The sequence below is a fragment of the Rattus norvegicus genome, chromosome X (genome assembly GCF_021556685.1).
Source record: "Rattus norvegicus strain SHRSP/BbbUtx chromosome X, alternate assembly SHRSP_T2T, whole genome shotgun sequence".
Lineage (NCBI taxonomy): Eukaryota > Metazoa > Chordata > Mammalia > Rodentia > Muridae > Rattus > Rattus norvegicus.
The window spans coordinates 16,602,209-16,625,235 of record NC_141554.1 but is presented as its reverse complement, the minus strand read 5'-3'; the positions used below and the strand labels follow the sequence as shown (position 1 = coordinate 16,625,235).

Here is a 23,027-nt window from a genome sequence, read left to right as displayed (position 1 = left end):
AATTCTCCCACCAAAACAAACATGGAATATCCAAACACACCAGAAAAGCAAGATCTAGTTTCAAAATCATTTTTGATCATGATGCTGGAGGACTTCAAGAAAGACGTGAAGAACTCCCTTAGAGAACAAGTAGAAGCCTACAGAGAGGAATCGCAAAAATGCCTGAAAGAATCGCAAAAATCCCTGAAAGAATTCCAGGAAAACATAAATAAACAAGTAGAAGCCCATAGAGAGGAGACACAAAAATCCCTGAAAGAATTCCAGGAAAACACAATCAAACAGTTGAAGGAATTAAAAATGGAAATAGAAGCAATCAAGAAAGAACACATGGAAACAACCCTGGATATAGAAAACCAAAAGAAGAGACAAGGAGCTGTAGATACAAGTTTCACCAACAGAATACAAGAGATGGAAGAGAGAATCTCAGGAGCAGAAGATTCCATAGAAATCATTGACTCAACTGTCAAAGATAATGTAAAGCGGAAAAAGCTACTGGTCCAAAACATACAGGAAATCCAGGACTCAATGAGAAGATCAAACCTAAGGATAATAGGTATAGAAGAGAGTGAAGACTCCCAACTCAAAGGACCAGTAAATATCTTCAACAAAATCATAGAAGAAAACTTCCCTAACCTAAAAAAAGAGATACCCATAGACATACAAGAAGCCTACAGAACTCCAAATAGATTGGACCAGAAAAGAAACACCTCCCGTCACATAATTGTCAAAACACCAAACGCACAAAATAAAGAAAGAATATTAAAAGCAGTAAGGGAAAAAGGTCAAGTAACATATAAAGGGAGACCTATCAGAATCACACCAGACTTCTCGCCAGAAACTATGAAGGCCAGAAGATCCTGGACTGATGTTATACAGACCCTAAGAGAACACAAATGCCAGCCCAGGTTACTGTATCCAGCAAAACTCTCAATTAACATTGATGGAGAAACCAAGATATTCCATGACAAAACCAAATTTACACAATATCTTTCCACAAATCCAGCACTACAAAGGATAATAAATGGTAAAGCCCAACATAAGGAGGCAAGCTATACCCTAGAAGAAGCAAGAAACTAATCGTCTTGGCAACAAAACAAAGAGAATGAAAGCACACAAACATAACCTCACATCCAAATATGAATATAACGGGAAGCAATAATCACTATTCCTTAATATCTCTCAATATCAATGGCCTCAACTCCCCAATAAAAAGACATAGATTAACAAACTGGATACGCAATGAGGACCCTGCATTCTGCTGCCTACAGGAAACACACCTCACAGACAAAGACAGATACTACCTCAGAGTGAAAGGCTGGAAAACAACTTTCCAAGCAAATGGTCAGAAGAAGCAAGCTGGAGTAGCCATTCTAATATCAAATAAAATCAATTTCCAACTAAAAGTCATCAAAAAAGATAAGGAAGGACACTTCATATTCATCAAAGGAAAAATCCACCAAGATGAACTCTCAATCCTAACTATCTATGCCCCAAATACAAGGGCACCTACATACGTAAAAGAAATCTTACTAAAGCTCAAAGCACACATTGCACCTCACACAATAATAGTGGGAGATTTCAACACACCACTCTCATCAATGGACAGATCATGGAAACAGAAATTAAACAGTGATGTCGACAGACTAAGAGAAGTCATGAGCCAAATGGACTTAACGGATATTTATAGAACATTCTATCCTAAAGCAAAAGGATATACCTTCTTCTCAGCTCCTCATGGTACTTTCTCCAAAATTGACCATATAATTGGTCAAAAAACGGGCCTCAACAGGTACAGAAAGATAGAAATAATCCCATGTGTTCTATCGGACCACCACGGCCTAAAACTGGTCTTCAATAACAATAAGGGAAGAATGCCCACATATACGTGGAAATTGAACAATGCTCTACTCAATGATAACCTGGTCAAGGAAGAAATAAAGAAAGAAATTAAAAACTTTTTAGAATTTAATGAAAATGAAGATACAACATACCCAAACTTATGGGACACAATGAAAGCTGTGCTAAGAGCAAAACTCATAGCGCTGACTGCTTGCAGAAAGAAACAGGAAAGAGCATATGTCAGCAGCTTGACAGCACACCTAAAAGCTCTAGAACAAAAAGAAGCAAATACACCCAGGAGGAGTAGAAGGCAGGAAATAATCAAACTCAGAGCTGAAATCAACCAAGTAGAAACAAAAAGGACCATAGAAAGAATCAACAGAACCAAAAGTTGGTTCTTTGAGAAAATCAACAAGATAGATAAACCCTTAGCCAGACTAAGGAGAGGACACAGAGAATGCGTCCAAATTAATAAAATCAGAAATGAAAAGGGAGACATAACTACAGATTCAGAGGAAATTCAAAAAATCATCAGATCTTACTATAAAAACCTATATTCAACAAAACTTGAAAATCTTCAGGAAATGGACAATTTCCTAGACAGATACCAGGTATCGAAGTTAAATCAGGAACAGATAAACCAGTTAAACAACCCCATAACTCCTAAGGAAATAGAAGCAGTCATTAAAGGTCTCCCAACCAAAAAGAGCCCAGGTCCAGACGGGTTTAGTGCAGAATTCTATCAAACCTTCATAGAAGACCTCATACCAATATTATCCAAACTATTCCACAAAATTGAAACAGATGGAGCACTACCGAATTACTTCTACGAAGCCACAATTACTCTTATACCTAAACCACACAAAGACACAACAAAGAAAGAGAACTTCAGACCAATTTCCCTTATGAATATCGATGCAAAAATACTCAATAAAATTCTGGCAAACCGAATTCAAGAGCACATCAAAACAATCATCCACCATGATCAAGTAGGCTTCATCCCAGGCATGCAGGGATGGTTTAATATACGGAAAACCATCAACGTGATCCATTATATAAACAAACTGAAAGAACAGAACCACGTGATCATTTCATTAGATGCTGAGAAAGCATTTGACAAAATTCAACACCCCTTCATGATAAAAGTCCTGGAAAGAATAGGAATTCAAGGCCCATACCTAAACATAGTAAAAGCCATATACAGCAAACCAGTTGCTAACATTAAACTAAATGGAGAGAAACTTGAAGCAATCCCACTAAAATCAGGGACTAGACAAGGCTGCCCACTCTCTCCCTACTTATTCAATATAGTTCTTGAAGTTCTAGCCAGAGCAATCAGACAACAAAAGGAGATCAAGGGGATACAGATCGGAAAAGAAGAGGTCAAAATATCACTATTTGCAGATGATATGATAGTATATTTAAGTGATCCCAAAAGTTCCACCAGAGAACTACTAAAGCTGATAAACAACTTCAGCAAAGTGGCTGGGTATAAAATTAACTCAAATAGATCAGTTGCCTTCCTCTATACAAAAGAGAAACAAGCCGAGAAAGAAATTAGGGAAACGACACCCTTCATAATAGACCCAAATAATATAAAGTACCTCGGTGTGACTTTAACCAAGCAAGTAAAAGATCTGTACAATAAGAACTTCAAGACACTGAGGAAAGAAATTGAAGAAGACCTCAGAAGATGGAAAGATCTCCCATGCTCATGGATTGGCAGGATTAATTTAGTAAAAATGGCCATTTTACCAAAAGCAATCTACAGATTCAATGCAATCCCCATCAAAATACCAATCCAATTCTTCAAAGAGTTAGACAGAACAATTTGCAAATTCATCTGGAATAACAAAAAACCCAGGATAGCTAAAGCTATCCTCAACAATAAAAGGACTTCAGGGGGAATCACTATCCCTGAACTCAAGCAGTATTACAGAACAATAGTGATAAAAACTGCATGGTATTGGTACAGAGACAGACAGATAGACCAATGGAATAGAATTGAAGTCCCAGAAATGAACCCACACACCTATGGGCACTTGATTTTTGACAAAGGAGCCAAAACCATCCAATGGAAAAAAGATAGCATTTTCAGCAAATGGTGCTGGTTCAACTGGAGGGCAACATGTAGAAGAATGCAGATCGATCCATCCTTATCACCCTGTACAAAGCTTAAGTCCAAGTGGATCAAGGACCTCCACATCAAACCAGACACACTCAAACTAATAGAAGAAAAACTAGGGAAGCATCTGGAACACATGGGCACTGGAAAAAATTTCCTGAACAAAACACCAATGGCTTATGCTCTAAGATCAAGAATCGACAAATGGGATCTCATAAAACTGCAAAGCTTCTGCAAGGCAAAGGACACTGTGGTTAGGACAAAACGGCAACCAACAGATTGGGAAAAGATCTTTACCAATCCTACAACAGATAGAGGCCTTATATCCAAAATATACAAAGAACTCAAGAAGTTAGACCGCAGGGAAACAAATAACCCTATTAAAAAATGGGGTTCAGAGCTAAACAAAGAATTCACAGCTGAGGAATGCCGAATGGCTGAGAAACACCTAAAGAAATGTTCAACATCTTTAGTCATAAGGGAAATGCAAATCAAAACAACCCTGAGATTTCACCTCACACCAGTGAGAATGGCTAAGATCAAAAACTCAGGTGACAGCAGATGCTGGCGAGGATGTGGAGAAAGAGGAACACTCCTCCATTGTTGGTGGGATTGCAGACTGGTAAAACCATTTTGGAAATCAGTCTGGAGGTTCCTCAGAAAATTGGACATTGAACTGCCTGAGGATCCAGCTATACCTCTCTTGGGCATATACCCAAAAGATGCCTCAACATATAAAAGAGACACGTGCTCCACTATGTTCATCGCAGCCTTATTTATAATAGCCAGAAAATGGAAAGAACCCAGATGCCCTTCAACAGAGGAATGGATACAGAAAATGTGGTACATCTACACAATGGAATATTACTCAGCTATCAAAAACAACGAGTTTATGAAATTCGTAGGCAAATGGTTGGAACTGGAAAATATCATCCTGAGTGAGCTAACCCAATCACAGAAAGACATACATGGTATGCACTCATTGATAAGTGGCTATTAGCCCAAATGCTTGAATTACCCTAGATCCCTAGAACAAACGAAACTCAAGACGCATGATCAAAATGTGAATGCTTCACTCCTTCTTTAAATGAGGAAAAAGAATACCCTTGGCTGGGAAGGGAGAGGCAAAGATTAAAACAGAGACTGAAGGAACACCCATTCAGAGCCTGCCCCACATGTGGCCCATACATATACAGCCACCCAATTAGACAAGATGGATGAAGCAAAGAAGTGCAGACCGACAGGAGCCGGATGTAGATCGCTCCTGAGAGACACAGCCAGAATACAGCAAATACAGAGGCGAATGCCAGCAGCAAACCACTGAACTGAGAATAGGTCCCCCGTTGAAGGAATCAGAGAAAGAACTGGAAGAGCTTGAAGGGGCTCGAGACCCCAAAAGTACAACAATGTCAAGCAACCAGAGCTTCCAGGGACTAAGCCACTACCTAAAGACTATACATGGACTGACCCTGGACTCTGACCTCATAGGTAGCAATGAATATCCTAGTAAGAGCACCAGTGGAAGGGGAAGCCCTGGGTCCTGCTAAGACTGAACCCCCAGTGAACTAGTCTATGGGGGGAGGGCGGCAATGGGGGGAGGGTTGGGAGGGGGACACCCATAAGGAAGGGGAGGGGGGAGGGGGATGTTTGCCCGGAAACCGGGAAAGGGAATAACACTTGAAATGTATATAATACTCAAGTTAATAAAAAAATAATAATAATAAAAATAGCTATTTATACCAATGGTTTTATAATAGCTAAAACTACCAACGGAATAAAATGAAAAAAAAAAAAAGATTGGTAACTGAGCTGGGGGTGGGAACAGAAACTGGGGTAATCTCAACAGAGAATAATTTGCCTAATGACATCTCCATATCCTTTGATTCATCAATTCTTCCTAGAAAATGACACTACAGATAAACCAACACCTCTATTTGAGAAGTACTTTGTTGTGTCCTTTTGTAATGCTGATGTGTGAGAATCCAACAAAATAATCATCGGAGAACACTGTGGGGCAGGGGATGTAGCAAAATGATGGAGCACATGAGGTCCTGGGTTCGATTCCAGGATAGGAATGAAGGTTAGGGAGGAGCAGTTATTTAGCCACCTTACTTCATTTATTTAAAAGAACAATAGCTTTGTTGAAAATGGGAAACATTTTATGCTCTAAAATGAGGAAAGTACTCCAAAATTTACTCTGGACAAATGTGATGTACTTCCATTTCTGGCAAGAGCTCAAGCTGGACGTCCTAAAGATGGTCTCTCTCACAAGCACTAGCAAATACTGGGGGTTGTTATTGGTTGAATTGAGTGCTAGAAGAAGATAAGTCCTTATTCTCAGGACCACCAGTTCAGTATGACCTCACTTGAAAATGAGGTCTTTGCAGGCATAACCCAGTTAAGAAGAGGTCACCAGGTTGAGCCCTCATGGTTGCTATCCTTCATAAGAGGGAAAAAGATAGGTAGAAGCACACACTGGGATGCATAGGCCAGAGCGGTGGGTGGATAAGCAAAGGCTGTCTTACTAGGGGAGAGACAAGAAACATATTCCTCCTGGGGAGCCTTTACAGAGCATGTCCTTCATGATACCTTGGTTTAGGACTTCTCTCCAGAGCTATTGTTTTAAACCACTCTGCCAGTAGCCAATTCTTTTACTGGCTCTAGAAACCCAATACAAGTGAAAACCAAGCTGTACAGAAAACAGCAGCAATCCTGAGAAGGCTCAAAGAAAAGCAACAACAGATACCTAGAGCACTAAAGATGGCTGCTGCCCTTTTGGCATCTGCTCTGTGTGACTCAACACTTGAGACTTCACGGCTATTAAGGGGACACAAAGTCTATGACCAACAAAGGCGGGGAGTCAGATTAGAAATAAATAAATAAGTAAATACATAAATAAATAAATACATAAATAAATACATAAATAAATAAATAAAGAAAGAAATAGTGTTTTATAATGAAAATAGATACCAGTAAAAGAGAGATCTTTGCTCTTCCCATCAGACCATCTCTGCAAAGAGAAGTTAGCTGCTAGGAACTCTGCTAACAGAGAATGGCTGGAGAGAGGTTACATCTTTTAGGTCAAGGACACATTTTAGGTCAAAATTAAGAATATACCTCTTAAATTGAAGCCTTTAACTCCACGCTTAGGGACTAGAGGCGCACACATAAATTGGAGGATAGCCAGGGCTACACAGTAAGTTCCTATTAATGTTTTCAAACTAAATCAATTGTGACTAGTTATAGTTGAAAAGAGATTTAGGAGAGATGGAGCAAGAGACAAAGTAAGTGCGCTGGACCGTTAGCTCTGGGTACAGCCTCCTCTGACAGACCTCAGCAGAAAAGCTTTTGTTCCTCACTCACCAGCTCCAACTTCATGATATGTACACAGTCCCGGAGAATGTGTGTCGGTGCTCCCAACAGCTTGGTGAAGGCTATAAGTGTGTTGGCTTTAAACGGTGGTCCTGCAACCTATAGGAGTCGGGGGAGAGAGATCACCTTACTCTTTGTTCTACTTTGACTTCTCTGAGTCACTGAATAAAGCACAAGCATGCATTGGGAGACACATACTCTTGTTTCGAAGAATTTCTCCAAAACTTGAAGCTCATCAGGTTTCCATTGTCCTGCATTTTCAGGTGTCACTTTTAGCTGAAGGGTCTGGTTGGTTTTGGGACTAAGGGCTACTCTGCACTTCAGGGCATCTGTCTTGAACATGATTACACCAGGTTCATTGGAATTGATCAGCTGCAACTACAAAACAAGGATGCAGCAAATAAACGGGGAAAGACACAAACAATGCTGGCAGAATTGTCTCAATAGAAAACATGTTGATCCAGGTAAGGCTGATGAGAGTCCCAAAGCATAGTTCTACAGGGGCTGGTCATGAGTAGCAGAACTAAGGCTAACAGAGCTCCTATCTGAATGATAACTTACTTAACATATCTTAATGCTGGGTAGAGGTAGAATGAAGAGAAGGCAATTGGAGAGAGTATGAAAAAGTATCTTATGTCCACATATGAAAAACCCTGAAGTAGGAGCTGCTCTTCCAGAGGACCTAGGTTCGACACCCAGCACCCACATGGTGACTCATGACTCTAATTCCAATTCCAAGATTTGATGGCTTTTTCTGGCCCCCATGTGCACTGTGTGCAAGTTGTCCACAGAAATGAAGGCAACACTCTCATTTATTAATAAACAATTAAAACTTATTAAGCAATTTCATTAATTAACCAGTAATTAATGATTAATGAATTAATACAATTAACATTAAAGAAAAGAAAAGAAAACCCAGTTTTATACAATCCAAATTAAAATACTTTTTACATTCTTTTTAAAATATCTGATTATAAAGACTGTGAATTAACTTTCAGGCAAGTGTACAGTGTATGTAACAAACAATAAACAGTTTGGCAACTTCACTGACACGTACAGCTACTGGTAATGGTGGTAAGTAGGAATAAAGCAGGTTACCACCGTTAAGATTGGCGAGATGCCTTTTCCTACAACATTTTAAGCAAATCTAATTACTCACGATTTTTTTAAAAAGCAAGCCAGAATGCCTATGACCAACATTTTGATTTTGATGAAGACTCAACTTCAAAGTCTGTCTGTCTACAAAAGCATATCAGAGAGCAAATATTCACTTGTATGTGCAAACAGTGAACCCTATGTTCACTGTTACTGTGTTGTGTGGTAATCCATTCCTAGGTCCTGGTTAATCACATTATCTAGCACAGTAAACTGTACAACCCCTCTAATCTAAGGACAGAAAACAATGGGGTCCATCTTTAATGCTAGGTAAAGACTTGAAGCCTAATTCTAACAAGATGATTAAGGTGACAGAGTATCCCTCACAAAATTCTTCTGCCTTTGACAATGAGCACTTAGAAAGTCGCAGAATACTCATACCGTTTCCTGTTGGATAATTCTTTGAAGGTGTCGTCTCATGATGACAGAGCCAAGGAATCTCTCGAGTGGGGAACAAAGGTAACTACCTGCCAGGCCAGGCACAAGGCCTGGCGTTGGAGAGGGTAGCAGTAAGATGTTCAAGGCACTATGAGTGAGAATGGTGGGTATGGATGCTGCCCAGGAGCGCTGAGGTAGTTTTCGAGGTGGAGGCATGTTGGTTGGCATTGTCTGGGAACCTTTTGGGAAGGAAAACAGGTAACTTCAAATGTAAATGCATACTATCTCAATACTGCCTGCTTTGTCTTCAAAGGGTTGTCAGCTAACTGTATACTTGCAATTATTCCTTGTTACCAAGGAATCTTATGTCAGTTGTCAGATAGCAAAATCAGCTACCCTGAATCTTCTGATTGTATCCAGGTATCCTACAATGTGATCCTGTAGGGACTCCTTCAAAGGAGTCAGTTCTGCTTCTCAACCTAAAGTCGGCTTGGTCCTGTGACCTGCTTTTGGAAGGGACACTGAGAGAGTTTACAAGACTTCCATGTGCTCTTTCACGTGCTCTACCTACCCACTGTGCAAACAAGTCACGATGGAGTGAGAGACCACACAGAGCAGAGAGAACCCATGCCAGCTGAGGCTGTGGTTAGGCCATCTACCGAAGACACACGAGTGAGCTAGCTCAATAGAGTCTGTCAAAGCACAGAATTATGAACTAACATAGCACTGAACTAAAAGTTATGAAGCAAAAGCAAACAGATACACTTGTACAAATCTGTTATATTACTTCTATGCCTTTGGTGGCTAACTTAAGGTATCTTTTATGGTTCAATATTGCAGACATAAGTTAGCGGTCATTGACAGAGGTGAGACACTTAGTTGCTTAAGATGTCTAAAAAATACAACCCTTTTCTTACTATATTTTCCATGACATTGCTAATTAATGTTCCAAACTGATTTACAAAGGAAAAAAGTTTAAGGTTTGGAAAGTCTCCCTTGAAAAATACACTGGCTTTCCAATGTGAAGGTGGAATCATGCACCAGTGATGGTCTGGAGAAACAGTGCCGACCACACTCACTTGTGCCTGCTCGAGGGGAATGAGAAACATCTGGAACAGGAGAATGCAGAGATGGGTTAGCTGGTGACATTCCGGGCAAACGGGTTGCTGGTGAGGGTCCCGACACTTGAGGAGACCCAGGCCAGTTTCCTGCTCGTCCACTTGGTGACACCATAGTGTATGGAGAACTAGGGTCAAGGGCTCCTAGAAAAAAAAATAAAACAGATGATCCTCAAAGCATCCTCGTGTCTGTGCAGACATCCATAGCCGTAGAGAGGGAGCCATTTCGTTTTCTCTTCCACATTACGTCTAAGTCTCTATTTCATGGACTTTGTGGACTTTCTGTTTGGTTGTTTTTTAACAAAGGGTCTTTTTGCATAACCCTGGCTATCCTAGAACTTACCATGTAGACCAGGCTGGCCTTGAACTCATAGAAATCCACCTGCCTCTGCTTCCATAGTGCTGGAATGAAAGGTGTGCACCACCATGGCCTACTAGGGTTTCTGTACTTTCAAGCAGGGTCACAGAGTTAAGAGAAGTGAAAAGACTGAGGAAGGATGAATTCACCTTCAGACAAAGTTCCACACATTTAAAGAAAACACCAAGCTCTGCTGAAAGGAAAACCAGCTCTGACAAATGATGTTTCCATTCTTCTGAGGGAAGGACGAGGGAGGGAGACTGTTTTTTCTTTACTTACTGAAGGCCACACTGACCAAGAAATAGAACTGAGAATCAAGTTTTGAAAGCACTGGCTTTGTAAATAACTTGATATTTTAAATTTCACCACAAAGACACCTTTGATATATTGTTTACATCCCTTTACCACCAAATGAAACACTGACAAAGTATTTCTACTGTTTTAGTGAATAAATGGTCTTATTTTTAAAAAAAAGTCTTACAAATAAGTAAGGAAAAGACAGCCCGGGAAAGTAGGCAAGGTGAATTGGTGGAAATTAAAGAGATACTAGAAACAAATGGGCATTTGAAAAAAAAAAGTTTGAATTTAGTAAGTAAAATTTCACTACTAATAAAGAGAAAGATATACAATATTAAAATGTCATTTTTTTTAACCTAGAAAAGTGGCCTGGTTACTTTTAGAAGCTCCTTAATATCCTATGTTGGCTACGTTGCAGGACAACAGACATTCTCCCCAAATGCTACAAGAAATTGGTACAGCCCTTCAGGTAAGAAATGTGCCCAATGTTGCAAATTTCTCAAACGTTGTGTGACCTCAATGACATTTCTAGGAACTTATGTAAGGATATCATCATGGATATGAGTACATATGGCAACCTTTTTTTTTTTTTTTGGTTCTTTTTTTCGGAGCTGGGGACCGAACCCAGGGCCTTGCGCTTCCTAGGTAAGCGCTCTACCACTGAGCTAAATCCCCAGCCCCATATGGCAGCATTTTTAATTGTGAAAAAGGGAAACATTCAAAATGCTATATAATTATAAAGCTCTGCAGAATGGCAGCGAAGAGTGTTCACTAACAAATATAAAAAACAACAGTATTAATAAACAGTAAAGTCATAGCTGGACACAGCTGAAACACTGAGGAAGTTCATATGCTGCCATGTGGGGTGGGGAGGAGAGAGGTAGGGGTATGTATATGCGTGCGTGCGTGCGTGCGTGCGTGTGTGTGTGTGTGTGTGTGTGTGTAACAGATCTGCAAGAATGTATCAGCAACCTGGGGAGGGGGAAATGGCTCAGTGATTAAGATCACTTGTACAATGGATCTACCAGGGTTTGATTTCCAACACGCACAGGGTGGCTCACAACCACTTGTAATTCCAACTGCAGGGATTCTGATGCCCTTTTCTGATCTCCAGGCAGGGGCCGCAGGAATGCACATGATCCACATACACACATGACAAAACACTCACACACATAAACTAAAAAAGAAGCTATCAGAAACCAGTACAACAACAGAGAAGTAAGGTGCCTGGCTCGTGACATGAAAGGAAACATCTGAGCCAGGTGTCCTGTGTCCTGCTTATAATTTCAGCACATGGGGCAAAGGACTGTTTCAACTTAGAGGCCAGCCTGGCTATTCACTGAGATCTTATCTCAATAAAGACAAAACAAAGGGACATCTCACTGACCACCTCCTCCTAATGTTTATTTGAATCCACTCAGAATCTTTTTTAGATAGAAAATTCAAGTTTCAAATCAATTCATTTGGGAAGGTACCTGCCCAGGTTAGGTGGAGGTACCTGAGGAGGAGATAGGCCAATAGCTGAAAGCAAACACAGAGATACAGGCAGGCCAACGAGCAAGGAGCAGGCAACAAAAAAGGAGAAGCAGAGGAAGACAGCCACAGACCAACCAGTCAGAGCCTCTGTGTGAGAAAACTATGAAAAAATGTCTTGTCTTTTTGCTCAAGTCATATTTTTGTTACTTCTCAATAAATAAATACTAATATTTCAATAAGAAATTTTATTTAGTAAAAATGAATTCCCATTAAGCTCTAAATACTATAGCGATTTCCATGTATGGACTCACCATGTGGACTAGCAAAACTGGCCCCTGGTCCTATTGAGATTCCATGCGAGGACGGGGGAGGAGTTGGAACAAATGACGCTGGTGATGGGGCTCTCAAAGCCCCACTGGGGGAGCTGGCAGCATGCAGATTTCCTAATAAAGGAAAATAATGACAGATGATCTCGCAGGACACAGTATGTCCTGACCAAGGAGCACAAGTTAAAAAGAAAAACTCCCTAGAAACTAAAGAGACTGAATAGGTCCCATAAATAGTAGGAAGGAAAATTGGAAAGACCTCTCTATTGGCCAGAAGTTCAAATCCATGGATCCACATTGTAACTCTTATACTAACTGCAAAGAAATATACCCAGTGAACTTTAGTTATGTACTTCATTAGTAGGTGAGAGTTCCATCTTCTTGCCAAGCACTGTTCTAGGCACAGAGGACATAGTTAACATCAGAGACCATTTCTGCCCTCTCGGAGCATGTAGTCTAGTAAAATGAGCAAGTGCTGGGGAAAAAACCAGTGCAAAGGAAAAGAACAATTTCTTTTGGTGGCAGAGGTAAGGACTCTAAATTGACAAGTGAACCAGACAGGCAGAAAACTGCAGGGCACAACACAGGGAGCGATAATCCAGGCAGACAGGAGAGTCAATTCAAAGGCCTGAAAGATACAGTTTGTGTGATAGGAAGGGGGCCAGAGTGCTGGAAAAGAGTGAATAAGGGTGGCCTGAGAGGAGATAACAGAGTTTAGAGGTGAGACCACGTGTTGGGTGGCCATTAGAGTCTGGGATGGAAGGCATTAACAAATATTGGTCTAGAAAGGATCACTCTAGTAGCCAGTACAAGATGTTAGGGTGACTGAAGGCTGGCTGGGGTATTGCAAAGGGCTTCGATTTGGGTTTAAACATAAAAGACAGGGTCAAAAGTATTTGGAAAATAACTCAACATGGGTATAAAAGCAAAACATATTCTACATATCTCTGATACAAGCAGAATGTGCTCAGGGACTATTAAAGAAGGAACTGCCCCTTTCTAAATTTGTATGTCTATGCAAGAATCAGGACACAGGACTGGGAAATCAGAAATTTAGTTTCAGCCCTGGTGAGTTTTGGCAAGCCATTAAGTGGAAGTACTGAATAGATAATTAGAAAACAAGAGGCTGGAGTTGCAAAGTGAGATCTAAAATACATACAAAAGCTGGGAGATAGGCACCTAGAGATGGCACTTAAAGCCATGTGAGTGATTTTTAACTTTAAAGGATTTCAAAAGGGGAACTATGACTATCAAAACTTAAAAAATAAACTCAACATATAAATTCTTGCTTTATTATTTATTTATTCAGTACTAGCAGGTTTCAAACTCTTCACTATAATCTAGGATAATTTCACTTTTATGGTCTAAAGTACTTAGGCGATATCGTGTACTCAATAAATATGTCAACCATGTTGATTAACCTTCATGCGTTATATTTACCTATTTAGCTGTATGATCTGACAAGTGACTTAACTTCTCCATGCCTCGGTTTTTCTCCATAAAATGGAAATAATAATGGGACCTATGCCATAAGTTTGCTGTGAGGATTAAATGAGTAAAGCGCTTAGAATCAGGCTTGGCATATTCATAGCAAGCATAACTGTCTCCTATTATAATCTCTTAAAATGCAGTCTCCCCTTCCTCCTAAACAGTAGTCTCTGCTATTCCTAGACACACCCCGGGACTTCGGAGCACCTCTCTGCCTCCATCCTCCCCGGCTGTGATCACCTCTAGTATTCACAAGGGCTAAGCTCTCCCACCCACTCAGCCTTTAATGACCCTGGGGGTGACAAGTTCCAAATGTTCAACCTATGGTCCAAGAAGCTCTGATAAGCCACAGGCCTCCATAGAGCCACATGTCTACAGCACACTTACACTTGAAAATCTCCAGGAGAACTTTGAGAGAACTCTGTAGCTCTGAAATCAGCTCCTCTCTCGTATAATAATAAAGAACCCCTTTGTTATTCTAGTAAAGTCTAAATATGGAAGGGTGATCCAGTAAAGACCGAACTCTTCAAAAGAGTCCAGCATACCCATATTCTGGCCATTCAAGACAGTGTACTCTGGGAGCACAGGCCCCCCACACACGGTATGGGTGTGTCTAGGATACCCACCCACCTAGTCTATGTCCTTGCATCTGGCCTTCTCCAAGGCATCCATTAGGTCTCATCTTGAGCTGTGTCAAGGTGAAGGAGGCAAGCAAAGAAGCATCTCCAGGGCAGAAATGGTCAGTCCTCTACCAAACAAGTCTTTCAAAAGTCTGAATGGCTCCTTAGCAAGGTGTAACACGTGTCTACACGAAGGAACCATACATATACATAGAGCCTCCGAAAAGTAAGAAATTTAAAGACTTTTCTAAAAAATAAAGATCTGGCTGCTTGTTTACTTCCCCCAGGACCTGACGTTAAAAATCAACAACAAAAACCTTTAATACCTTGAGCAATCTGAGTGGCTGTGAGAAGCATGCAGCAGAATAGGAAGCTGCCATGAAACCGGAGGAAAAGTGGTAGCTGGAATAGCCAGTGCTTTATGCTAGTCTTATTTATAATAACAGAGTGAGTGGGTTAAACAAGCCAGACCTCTTTATCTTTCAGATTAGCATATTCTGCAGGTACATGCACATTTCTTATATGTATGTACACATATACATACATATCTGTATTAAGGAATTTTGGAAAAGTAAAAAGAAAAGTATAAAGAAAAAAGAAAAATATATTAATAGCAATTGTGCTTTATAATATGAAAACTCTTAGGGTTTGGAAATGTCACTGGTAAAGCATCTGTTTAGCATATGTGAGACCTTGAGTCCCATCCTTAGTCACACACACACACACACACACACACACACACACACACACACACACCCCTAGCTAATAAGCTGAGCATCTTCAAATGATAAAAACATCCATTAGTTCATTGATACTATGTAATTTTTAAATTTTTTTCTTCTTTTACTACTAAAAATTGAACACAGGGCCTCATGTATGTATGCTAAGCAACCACTCAACCACTGAATTGTACCCCAGACTTTTCTGTTTTTTTCTGTTTTTTTTTGTGATATTAAACTTTTGATCCTTAAACTGTTGCCCCAACCTCCCAAGTACCTGGGATTACAGATTTACATCACCATGCCTGGAAAATTTATTTAATGTCTTCTATTTTACATGTAATTTTAACTAATACATCTTCTGTGATAAAACAGTTTTAACTTTTTATCATATTAATTCGAATATGGGAACTGCAAGGTGAGAGGTTATTTTCCTTAAGCAATCTGATGCCTGTCATTGTTAGATGGTAAATGAGAGCCCAGGGCTGGGACCCAGCTTCCTATTGAACCTCAGGCTGAAGAGATTCCACAGAACTATTTCATCAAAAGTAAAAATTTCCCATGCCACCCCCATCTGACAGTGCATAGGACTGCTGAGCAAAGCCATTTTGTCAGGAGAAATAATATGTGATGTGCCCGACTCTGGGAGCTGGAGAACAAATCACTCTATCTCCCAAAGCTGCACAAATGGAGCAGGAGTAGAAAGACGTTCCCGAAGGAGTCAGGCATGGTGGTGTACTCTTCTAATCCCAGTACTAGGGAGGAAAAGGCAGAGAAGCGTCCTCATCACCTTGTGACTTTGACTACATATTGAGTTTAAGGCCAGCCTAGGCAATATTAGACCCAGTCTCAACATATATATATATATATATATATATATATATATATATATATATATATATATATATATATATATATATGTATATGTATATGTATATGTATGTATATGTATGGAGAGAGAGAAAAGGAGCAGGCATGGATAACATATAAGCTCACATGGCTTTGTTCCATTTCTTTGTTTACTTAAGAACAGAGTAGTCAAGATTTGGCCCTAGGCCTAAGACTGTCAACCTCTAATGCAGACCATGAAATTACTAGCAATCTTGGAAAGAGTGCCACACGTCTGGCTCTAGGCATGTAAAACCATCTTGAAATGCTCCTAAAGCACTGCGAATGTGGATGTCGCAGCACTACTCCAATGAATGCAGGCAATTATTGGGACAGAGAACAGGGAAAAGCCTGTGTGACACTTGAGGTCACCTGTGCAGTGCTCCCTCTCAAGGTGGACAGGAAGAGAGAATAACACATTTCTTACCTGGAGACTGTGTGTGCATCATAGAGGGGGACTGATTAACTGTGCTGTGATAGGATGCAGGGGGTGAAGTAAGAGGGTAAGCGCCTGATGTCCCTGGCTGCTTTGGAAATGGCTGGGGGAAAAAAGAGATAAATTAATGTTGGCATGCTGGTCAACCAGAGAATTAATGTGTAGTTTTTCCTCATAGACCAATATCAGGATTTGCTGCTTCACTGGTTGGCATATAGGAAACCATTTAGATACAGATCTATTCCTAATACGCGTTGACCATGCAAACTATGAAGTCTGGAAGAATGGTGGCTTGCAGCTGTTTGAAAACCACCAAACCCCTCATTTCTTACCTGCTTCAATATAACCATTTCTGCCTCCCATTTTCCTGCCAGTTTTATTTTCTATCCTTGATGTTAACCTCTGTAAAATCAGGGTGAATCTTTTAATGCCCATTCCTTTAACTAGGACCTTTTTTTGCAGTAAATAAAAAGTGGTAAGCATAGTTCCATAGCAGTGCACTTTCTCCTGATCCATTTTCCAGTGATACTGTTACTCACACATGTGTACAAGTGTACACACGTGAATGGCATATTTTACATTTCCCCTCCAAGCATGTTTTTTAAAGTTAAGGTACTGATCACATATAGTAAAATATAGAACAGCATTTCAATTACTTAAAAGCACTTCAATTACTTCATGTTGCTTGACTCTGTGTTTGTGCCTTCAACCCTTTCATGATTTTCAGTCATCAATGAGAAAAGCATGTTGTATCCTCTCACAGACACTGCCCACATGGAACCAGCAAAGGCCCTGTTGATGAGCTTCTTTGTGTTAGATAATCTCATAAGAACTTTAACCTCGCAGCACAAACGAACCTCTTGAAGTCAGCCTGAGCATGCACAACATGCAGATTTTGGTGCCTTAGCAGCATTCTCGGTATGAACAAACGACTGTACTGCCAGAGGTTCGAGACAGCCCAGTTTTGTCAGAGGCTGCATCGTAGGAAAGCCCACAACAGTATATTTATCATTGGACCATTCTGGGTACCTCTAAGTACCAGCCCCACAAGAAGAAAAAGAGAAGGCAAAAATAAAGAAATCTTCAATGCATCATTTGATGAATGTTTCAAAAAGTTAAGTAGCAGGTGTGGTGGTGCACACCTCTAATCCAGACCTTGGAAGACTAGGCAGTCAGATCTCTGTGAAATTGAGGCCAGCCTGGTCTACACAGGGAGTTCCCAAGAGAGCCAAGACTACTTAGTGAGACTATGTCTGAAAACACAATTTTTGTTGTTGGTGGTAATGTTTTTTTTTCCCCTGCTGTTTTTTTTTTTTACCCCAAAGTATTGTGAGTGTCATTGTCAGACATTTGATTTAGAAATAAACAAAGAAACAAGAAAAAGAAAACTGAAACAAAGAATCTCTGGAGTTGTAACAAAGTGGTGAATCTTCCGAATATCAGCAGAACACGCTAACTTCCTTAACCTACCCACCGCTAATCCTTCTGCCAGAGCCTCAGTATCCTCCCACTTGGAAATCTCATATCCAGTATGAAAGTTACTGGTACATAAAACTCTTAGCAAACACAGACTGTTTCAAAAGCTACTGAGTAAAGGAAGAGGAGGAGGAGAAGAGGAGGAGGAGGAGGAAGAAGAAGAGGAAGAGGAGGAGGAGCAGCAGCAGCAGCAGCAGCAGCAGCAGCAGCAGCAGCAGCAGCAGCAATAGCCCTCCTCTGGCACTGCTGGACAAAGTCCTCCTCCATTATGATGGTCTACCATCTTCATCTAATTCAAAATCAGTCACAGCCCCACTCTGGCTACAGAGGCATTCATATTGGGTCTTACTGGGCTGCCCTGTTTATGAATGTCAGTTAGAAAACCAAATACAGGGGAGGAAAGAAAACTAAATAGCTGTCAGGAATAATATACAAACTCTCCTGCTGTTAAGAGGCTAGTACTCTATTAAAGACACAAGCACCAGTAAATTGGACTTACTAAGTAACCAGGCCAGAAGCAAGGCAGCCCAAGGGCATTTATAGTACTGTGCTAGTTGAAAAAGATTCTGGATGAGGAGCAGTCAGTTACTTCATAAAGTGCCTCTGAAGGCTGTTCCTTGGAACCTTGCCAACAGGTTGTATATTCACATACAACTAACATCAACTGCTAAAGGCTCCAGCCAAGAGGCAGTATGTGCTATGACACACAAGAGTCTTCTTCCATGCTCGGGAGTCAAAAGGCACTGGGTGAGGAGTACAAGGTTAACGACAGACTACTTTCTATTTCATGAGAGACAAGGTGGAAACAAAGGCTGGCTTGAGGACTGTTCCAACTAGACATGGGAAGGAGTCAGAAGAGAGCTGAGCTGAAAGCTTTGGAGCTGTGATCGGCTGGCTTACTGAACCCTTGAAACTATGGTCTAGCTGGCTCTGCAGATTCCTTAGTGAACAACAGCAAACTTACAACAACTGCCTTTGAAAGACAGAGCAAGGCTGCTGTATAAAAGGTTGCCCTGCATCCAGCAGGTGACTTTTTTCCCAATTGGAAATGAATACTAGAGCTGGAGAGATGGCTCAGTGGTTAAGAGCACTGACTACTCTTCCAGAGGTCCTGAGTTCAAATCCCAGCATCCACATGGTGACAACCATCTGAAACGAGATCTGGCGCCCTCTTCTGGTGTGTCTGAAGACAGCTACAGTGTACTCACATACATAAAAATAAATATTTAAAGAAAAAAAGAAAATGAATTGTGTAGTAATGGAAAAGGCTTTGACCGGAGGTGCTCATTCCCTACTGATAGAGGTCTCCTTGTTGTCTCTGTCTCTGACAGATAGGGGTTTCCTGGGCTTCTTAGGCCTTCCAAAGACATCCTGTCTTTTAACAAAGAAATGCTAACACCTATAGAAGCTATTCCACAGATGGGAAAGGAGAATTTCAGGGAGACATTTACCTGTTGCTGAGGTGGCTGGAGCTGTGATATTAAAGAGTCCATCATGTCACCTCCTATAGGAGAAGGAGGGTTATCATCCTCATTGACAGATCTTCTCCGAGCATCTTGATTGCTATCCACAAACATGTTCAGGAAAGTCTACAGATAGAAACACACATTTACGGTAGCAAAATATCTTCCAAGTTTTTCCCCATGTACCCATTTGTTTGTATATGTGTGTATGCTTGTGTGTGCATGTGTATGTATCTGCAATGGCATATTGGTTGAGGCCAAAAAACCTCTTGCAAGAGTAAGTTCTCTCCTACTACCAAGTGGCTTCCATGGCCAAGTCTTGGGTTGTCAGGCATGACGACAAGTGCCTTTACCTGCTGAGACATCTCACAAGCTAAGTAAAAAAATGTATAATCTATGAGAATACTATAACACAAGCGTATTACGTATACGTATAATACATATATTACGTATATCCCTGAAAATGATATTGTGACAACCTTATGAGACACTATGAGTTCTGGAGGGAGATAGCCAATTGAGGTAAACTATAAGCAATGAAAAATAGTTAAGTAGACTAAGAATACCCTAAGAGCACTAACCACATGGCATTCTCTGACGCAGAAATGAAGGCCGTCTACATAAGCATGGAATTACTCATCAGTAAAAGGTTCCTTTTTCCTTTGTTTGTTTGTTTTGGGGGGGGGATGTTGAGGCAGGATCTCACTATCTAGTCCTGGCTGACCTGGGGACTCACTATATATAAAGACCAGACTGGCATTGAATACAGACATCTATCTACCTTGATTTGCTACAATTAGAAGCATTTGCCACAATGACAGGCACAAGGTCTCACACCTTAATCTAGACAATAAAATTTAGAAAAATGAGTAAGAATTAAGTGAATGATCTTAGCACGGTAACACATGCCAATAACCATGACATGTAGAAGGCAAGAGTAAGAGGACTGTTGGAACAGAGCCCAGGCTGAACAAAAAAACAAAACTCTATTTTTAAAAAGATATGATCTACACAAGGGAGATGGTTCCGTTGGTAAAGTGTTTCTACATAAGAGGGTTTCTGATACAACGCCAGGTGTGGCACTGCACAGGTATAATCCCAGCACTGGGAAGCTGCAGCTAGAAGGATCTCTGGGATTTGTAAGCTAACTAGTCATGTGAATCAGTGAACTCCAAGACCACGGAAAGGCTCCATCTCAAAAAGTAAAATAAAGAATCAAAATAGTTGAACATCAACCTCTGGCTTCCACACCTACACACGCATTCCTACAATACAAGCATGTACCCCACTCATACACTTGCACACACAAAGTTAACTATTGGTGCTTTAGATTTCATAATTTTAATCCTGAACCATCTGGAGTGAGACAGTCTTTTCAAATACGACATGTTATCAAAAACTTAAGCAAAACTACTAGAGTTTATGTCCCAAGCAATGCCTTCTGTGTGTGTCTCTCAGTATGTGCATAGATTCCATGTTCAGGTATAGGTCAGTGGAGGACACTGGGTGTCATATTCTTATTTTTTTGAGACATAGTATCTCAAAGAACCCGAAGCTCTCCATTTAGGTTAAGCTTGCTGGCCAGTAAATTCCAGGAAACCAGCTGTCTTCATTCAACAATGGATGTATAGTTACACACAGCCAGGCGTGGCCTGTCCTTTTTATATATGGGTACTAGGAATTTGAACTCAGATTCTCTTTCTTTCAGAGCAAGTGCTCTTATCCCACGAGCCTCCTTTCTAGTCCCTGATTCTCCACTTAATACCCCCTTACCATCTTCAAATAAGCATGTCATTATTTCCTTAAAATCATAGAGCATTATTAAAGGAACATGGTCTTTCAAATGAGAGAAGGAAAAAATAGTGATAACTCTTGAAGCTGTTGGAAGCTGCTAGAGCGGATGGCTGAACTACACAATGAGAAGACTCATAATCTAAGGCAAGCCACCGGGAAAGCCAAGAAGCAAAGCTATTTCCATCCAGATTCTCGAGACACTTTGGAAGTAGCAATGCCAGTTACCTTGGCAGTTAAGAGCTCTGGCTGCTCTTCCAGAGGGACACCAGTTCAATTCTACGCACCCACATGACAGCTCACAAACGTCTGTAACTCTAGTTCTGGGGAAGCAGACACATAAATGGTGCACAGACATATATGTAGACCAAACTCTTAAGGCTGATAAACTGAATTAATCTATATTTTTATGACTTTGGGTTGCTAGACTAAGGACATGCTATTTGGGGAGAGGGGGCTCTATATCTGTGTTAATAGGAAAGAAAAAAAGGCTCAAAGTAATAAGGGTCAGATTTGATGGAGGAAGACCCCCTGAAGACCTTCATTGCAGACAGGAAGGAAAAAGAAATCAAGAAGACTAAACAGGACAGGTAACGTGATTTGTTGATCCCGCTATATAGGAACAACCCTGAAACTGGCTGAGACATAAAAATGGTCTAGCCACAGCTTCAGCTATACATAGCTTATGAATCTTGTTGGATACAGAATTTTCAAAATTCATCATGCCATCTTTTCATGTGGCATGAATGAACATTTATTACAATTGATTATTGACCAAACTAATTCATAAAAAAGACTATTGTCTTTCACCTGCTCAAACAAGGAGCAAAAATGTATCCTTAACTGATCTGTGTACCTTGCATATTCCATACAAATATTTTTATAGAACTAAATATTGTTTATAAGATTCATATATTACAGAATGAACCACCAAGAGGGCAGGCCTGACAAGATTCACCCTTGGGATGCTGAAATGATCTGTTGCTCGGGCTCCCTGCCTGATCCTGCTTCAACTGATGCTGTTTCCAGAGACTTGTTTCCAGAACAGCTTGAGGAAAGGCTGCTAATCCACAATGATCTCAGTTCATCCAGCCTTTCAGACAGTTCCAGTCAGAACTTCAGTAAAAGCTCTGAACTTTCTCAACACATGAAGACTAGACAACAAATGTTAGCTAGCTTTATTTTGACTTAACCTCTTTTTCAACTTCCTTTCCCCAATTCAGAAGGAAGCAATTAAAAGAATACTGTCGTCCTAGTACCTTAAGTTGGAGTAGATGGTTTTGGTTTTTATGAATTATAAACGTTGTTACTTTAAGGGATAATTTACAAATAATTATGGTCATGGACACAGAAGAAATAAGATAGGGGGCTTACACTTAGGAATTTCTAGCTTTCCTTCTCTATCCTTTCTTTTTCAGGTAAAGGGAAGAAGATTGGTAAGAAATAGGGGCATATAGAAATGTCCTAAGAAATTAGGTGACTAAGGATAGATTATTATATCTACTCTTAAATAAAAGCATTTTATAGCCATAATCTTACAATGGTAGAGATCTTCATGTTTTGTTGCAAAATTGAGGCTATATTTTGTCATTACATTGATAGAGAATTTCATTATCAATACAGATTTAAGGTTTTCATTAGTATAAAGCTTTGAAGATACAAAATCTAAAATTGCTATTGTTACTCTTAGACAGGAATTGCG

At 40.3% G+C, this 23,027-nt stretch overlaps 1 protein-coding gene across 2 annotated transcripts in view; it reads right to left on the bottom strand.

Moving 5' to 3' along the window:
• The window catches only part of Med14 (mediator complex subunit 14), a 91,115-nt gene that overhangs the window by 7,732 nt on the left and 60,356 nt on the right, over positions 1-23,027 (bottom strand). The window contains 7 exon segments of one of the 2 annotated variants that reach the window (NM_001191727.2): positions 7,328-7,435; positions 7,535-7,714; positions 8,873-9,108; positions 9,949-10,131; positions 12,430-12,561; positions 16,587-16,698; positions 19,523-19,660. In NM_001191727.2, the coding sequence (NP_001178656.1) occupies positions 7,328-7,435; positions 7,535-7,714; positions 8,873-9,108; positions 9,949-10,131; positions 12,430-12,561; positions 16,587-16,698; positions 19,523-19,660 (1,089 nt within the window). 2 annotated transcript variants of the gene reach the window in all.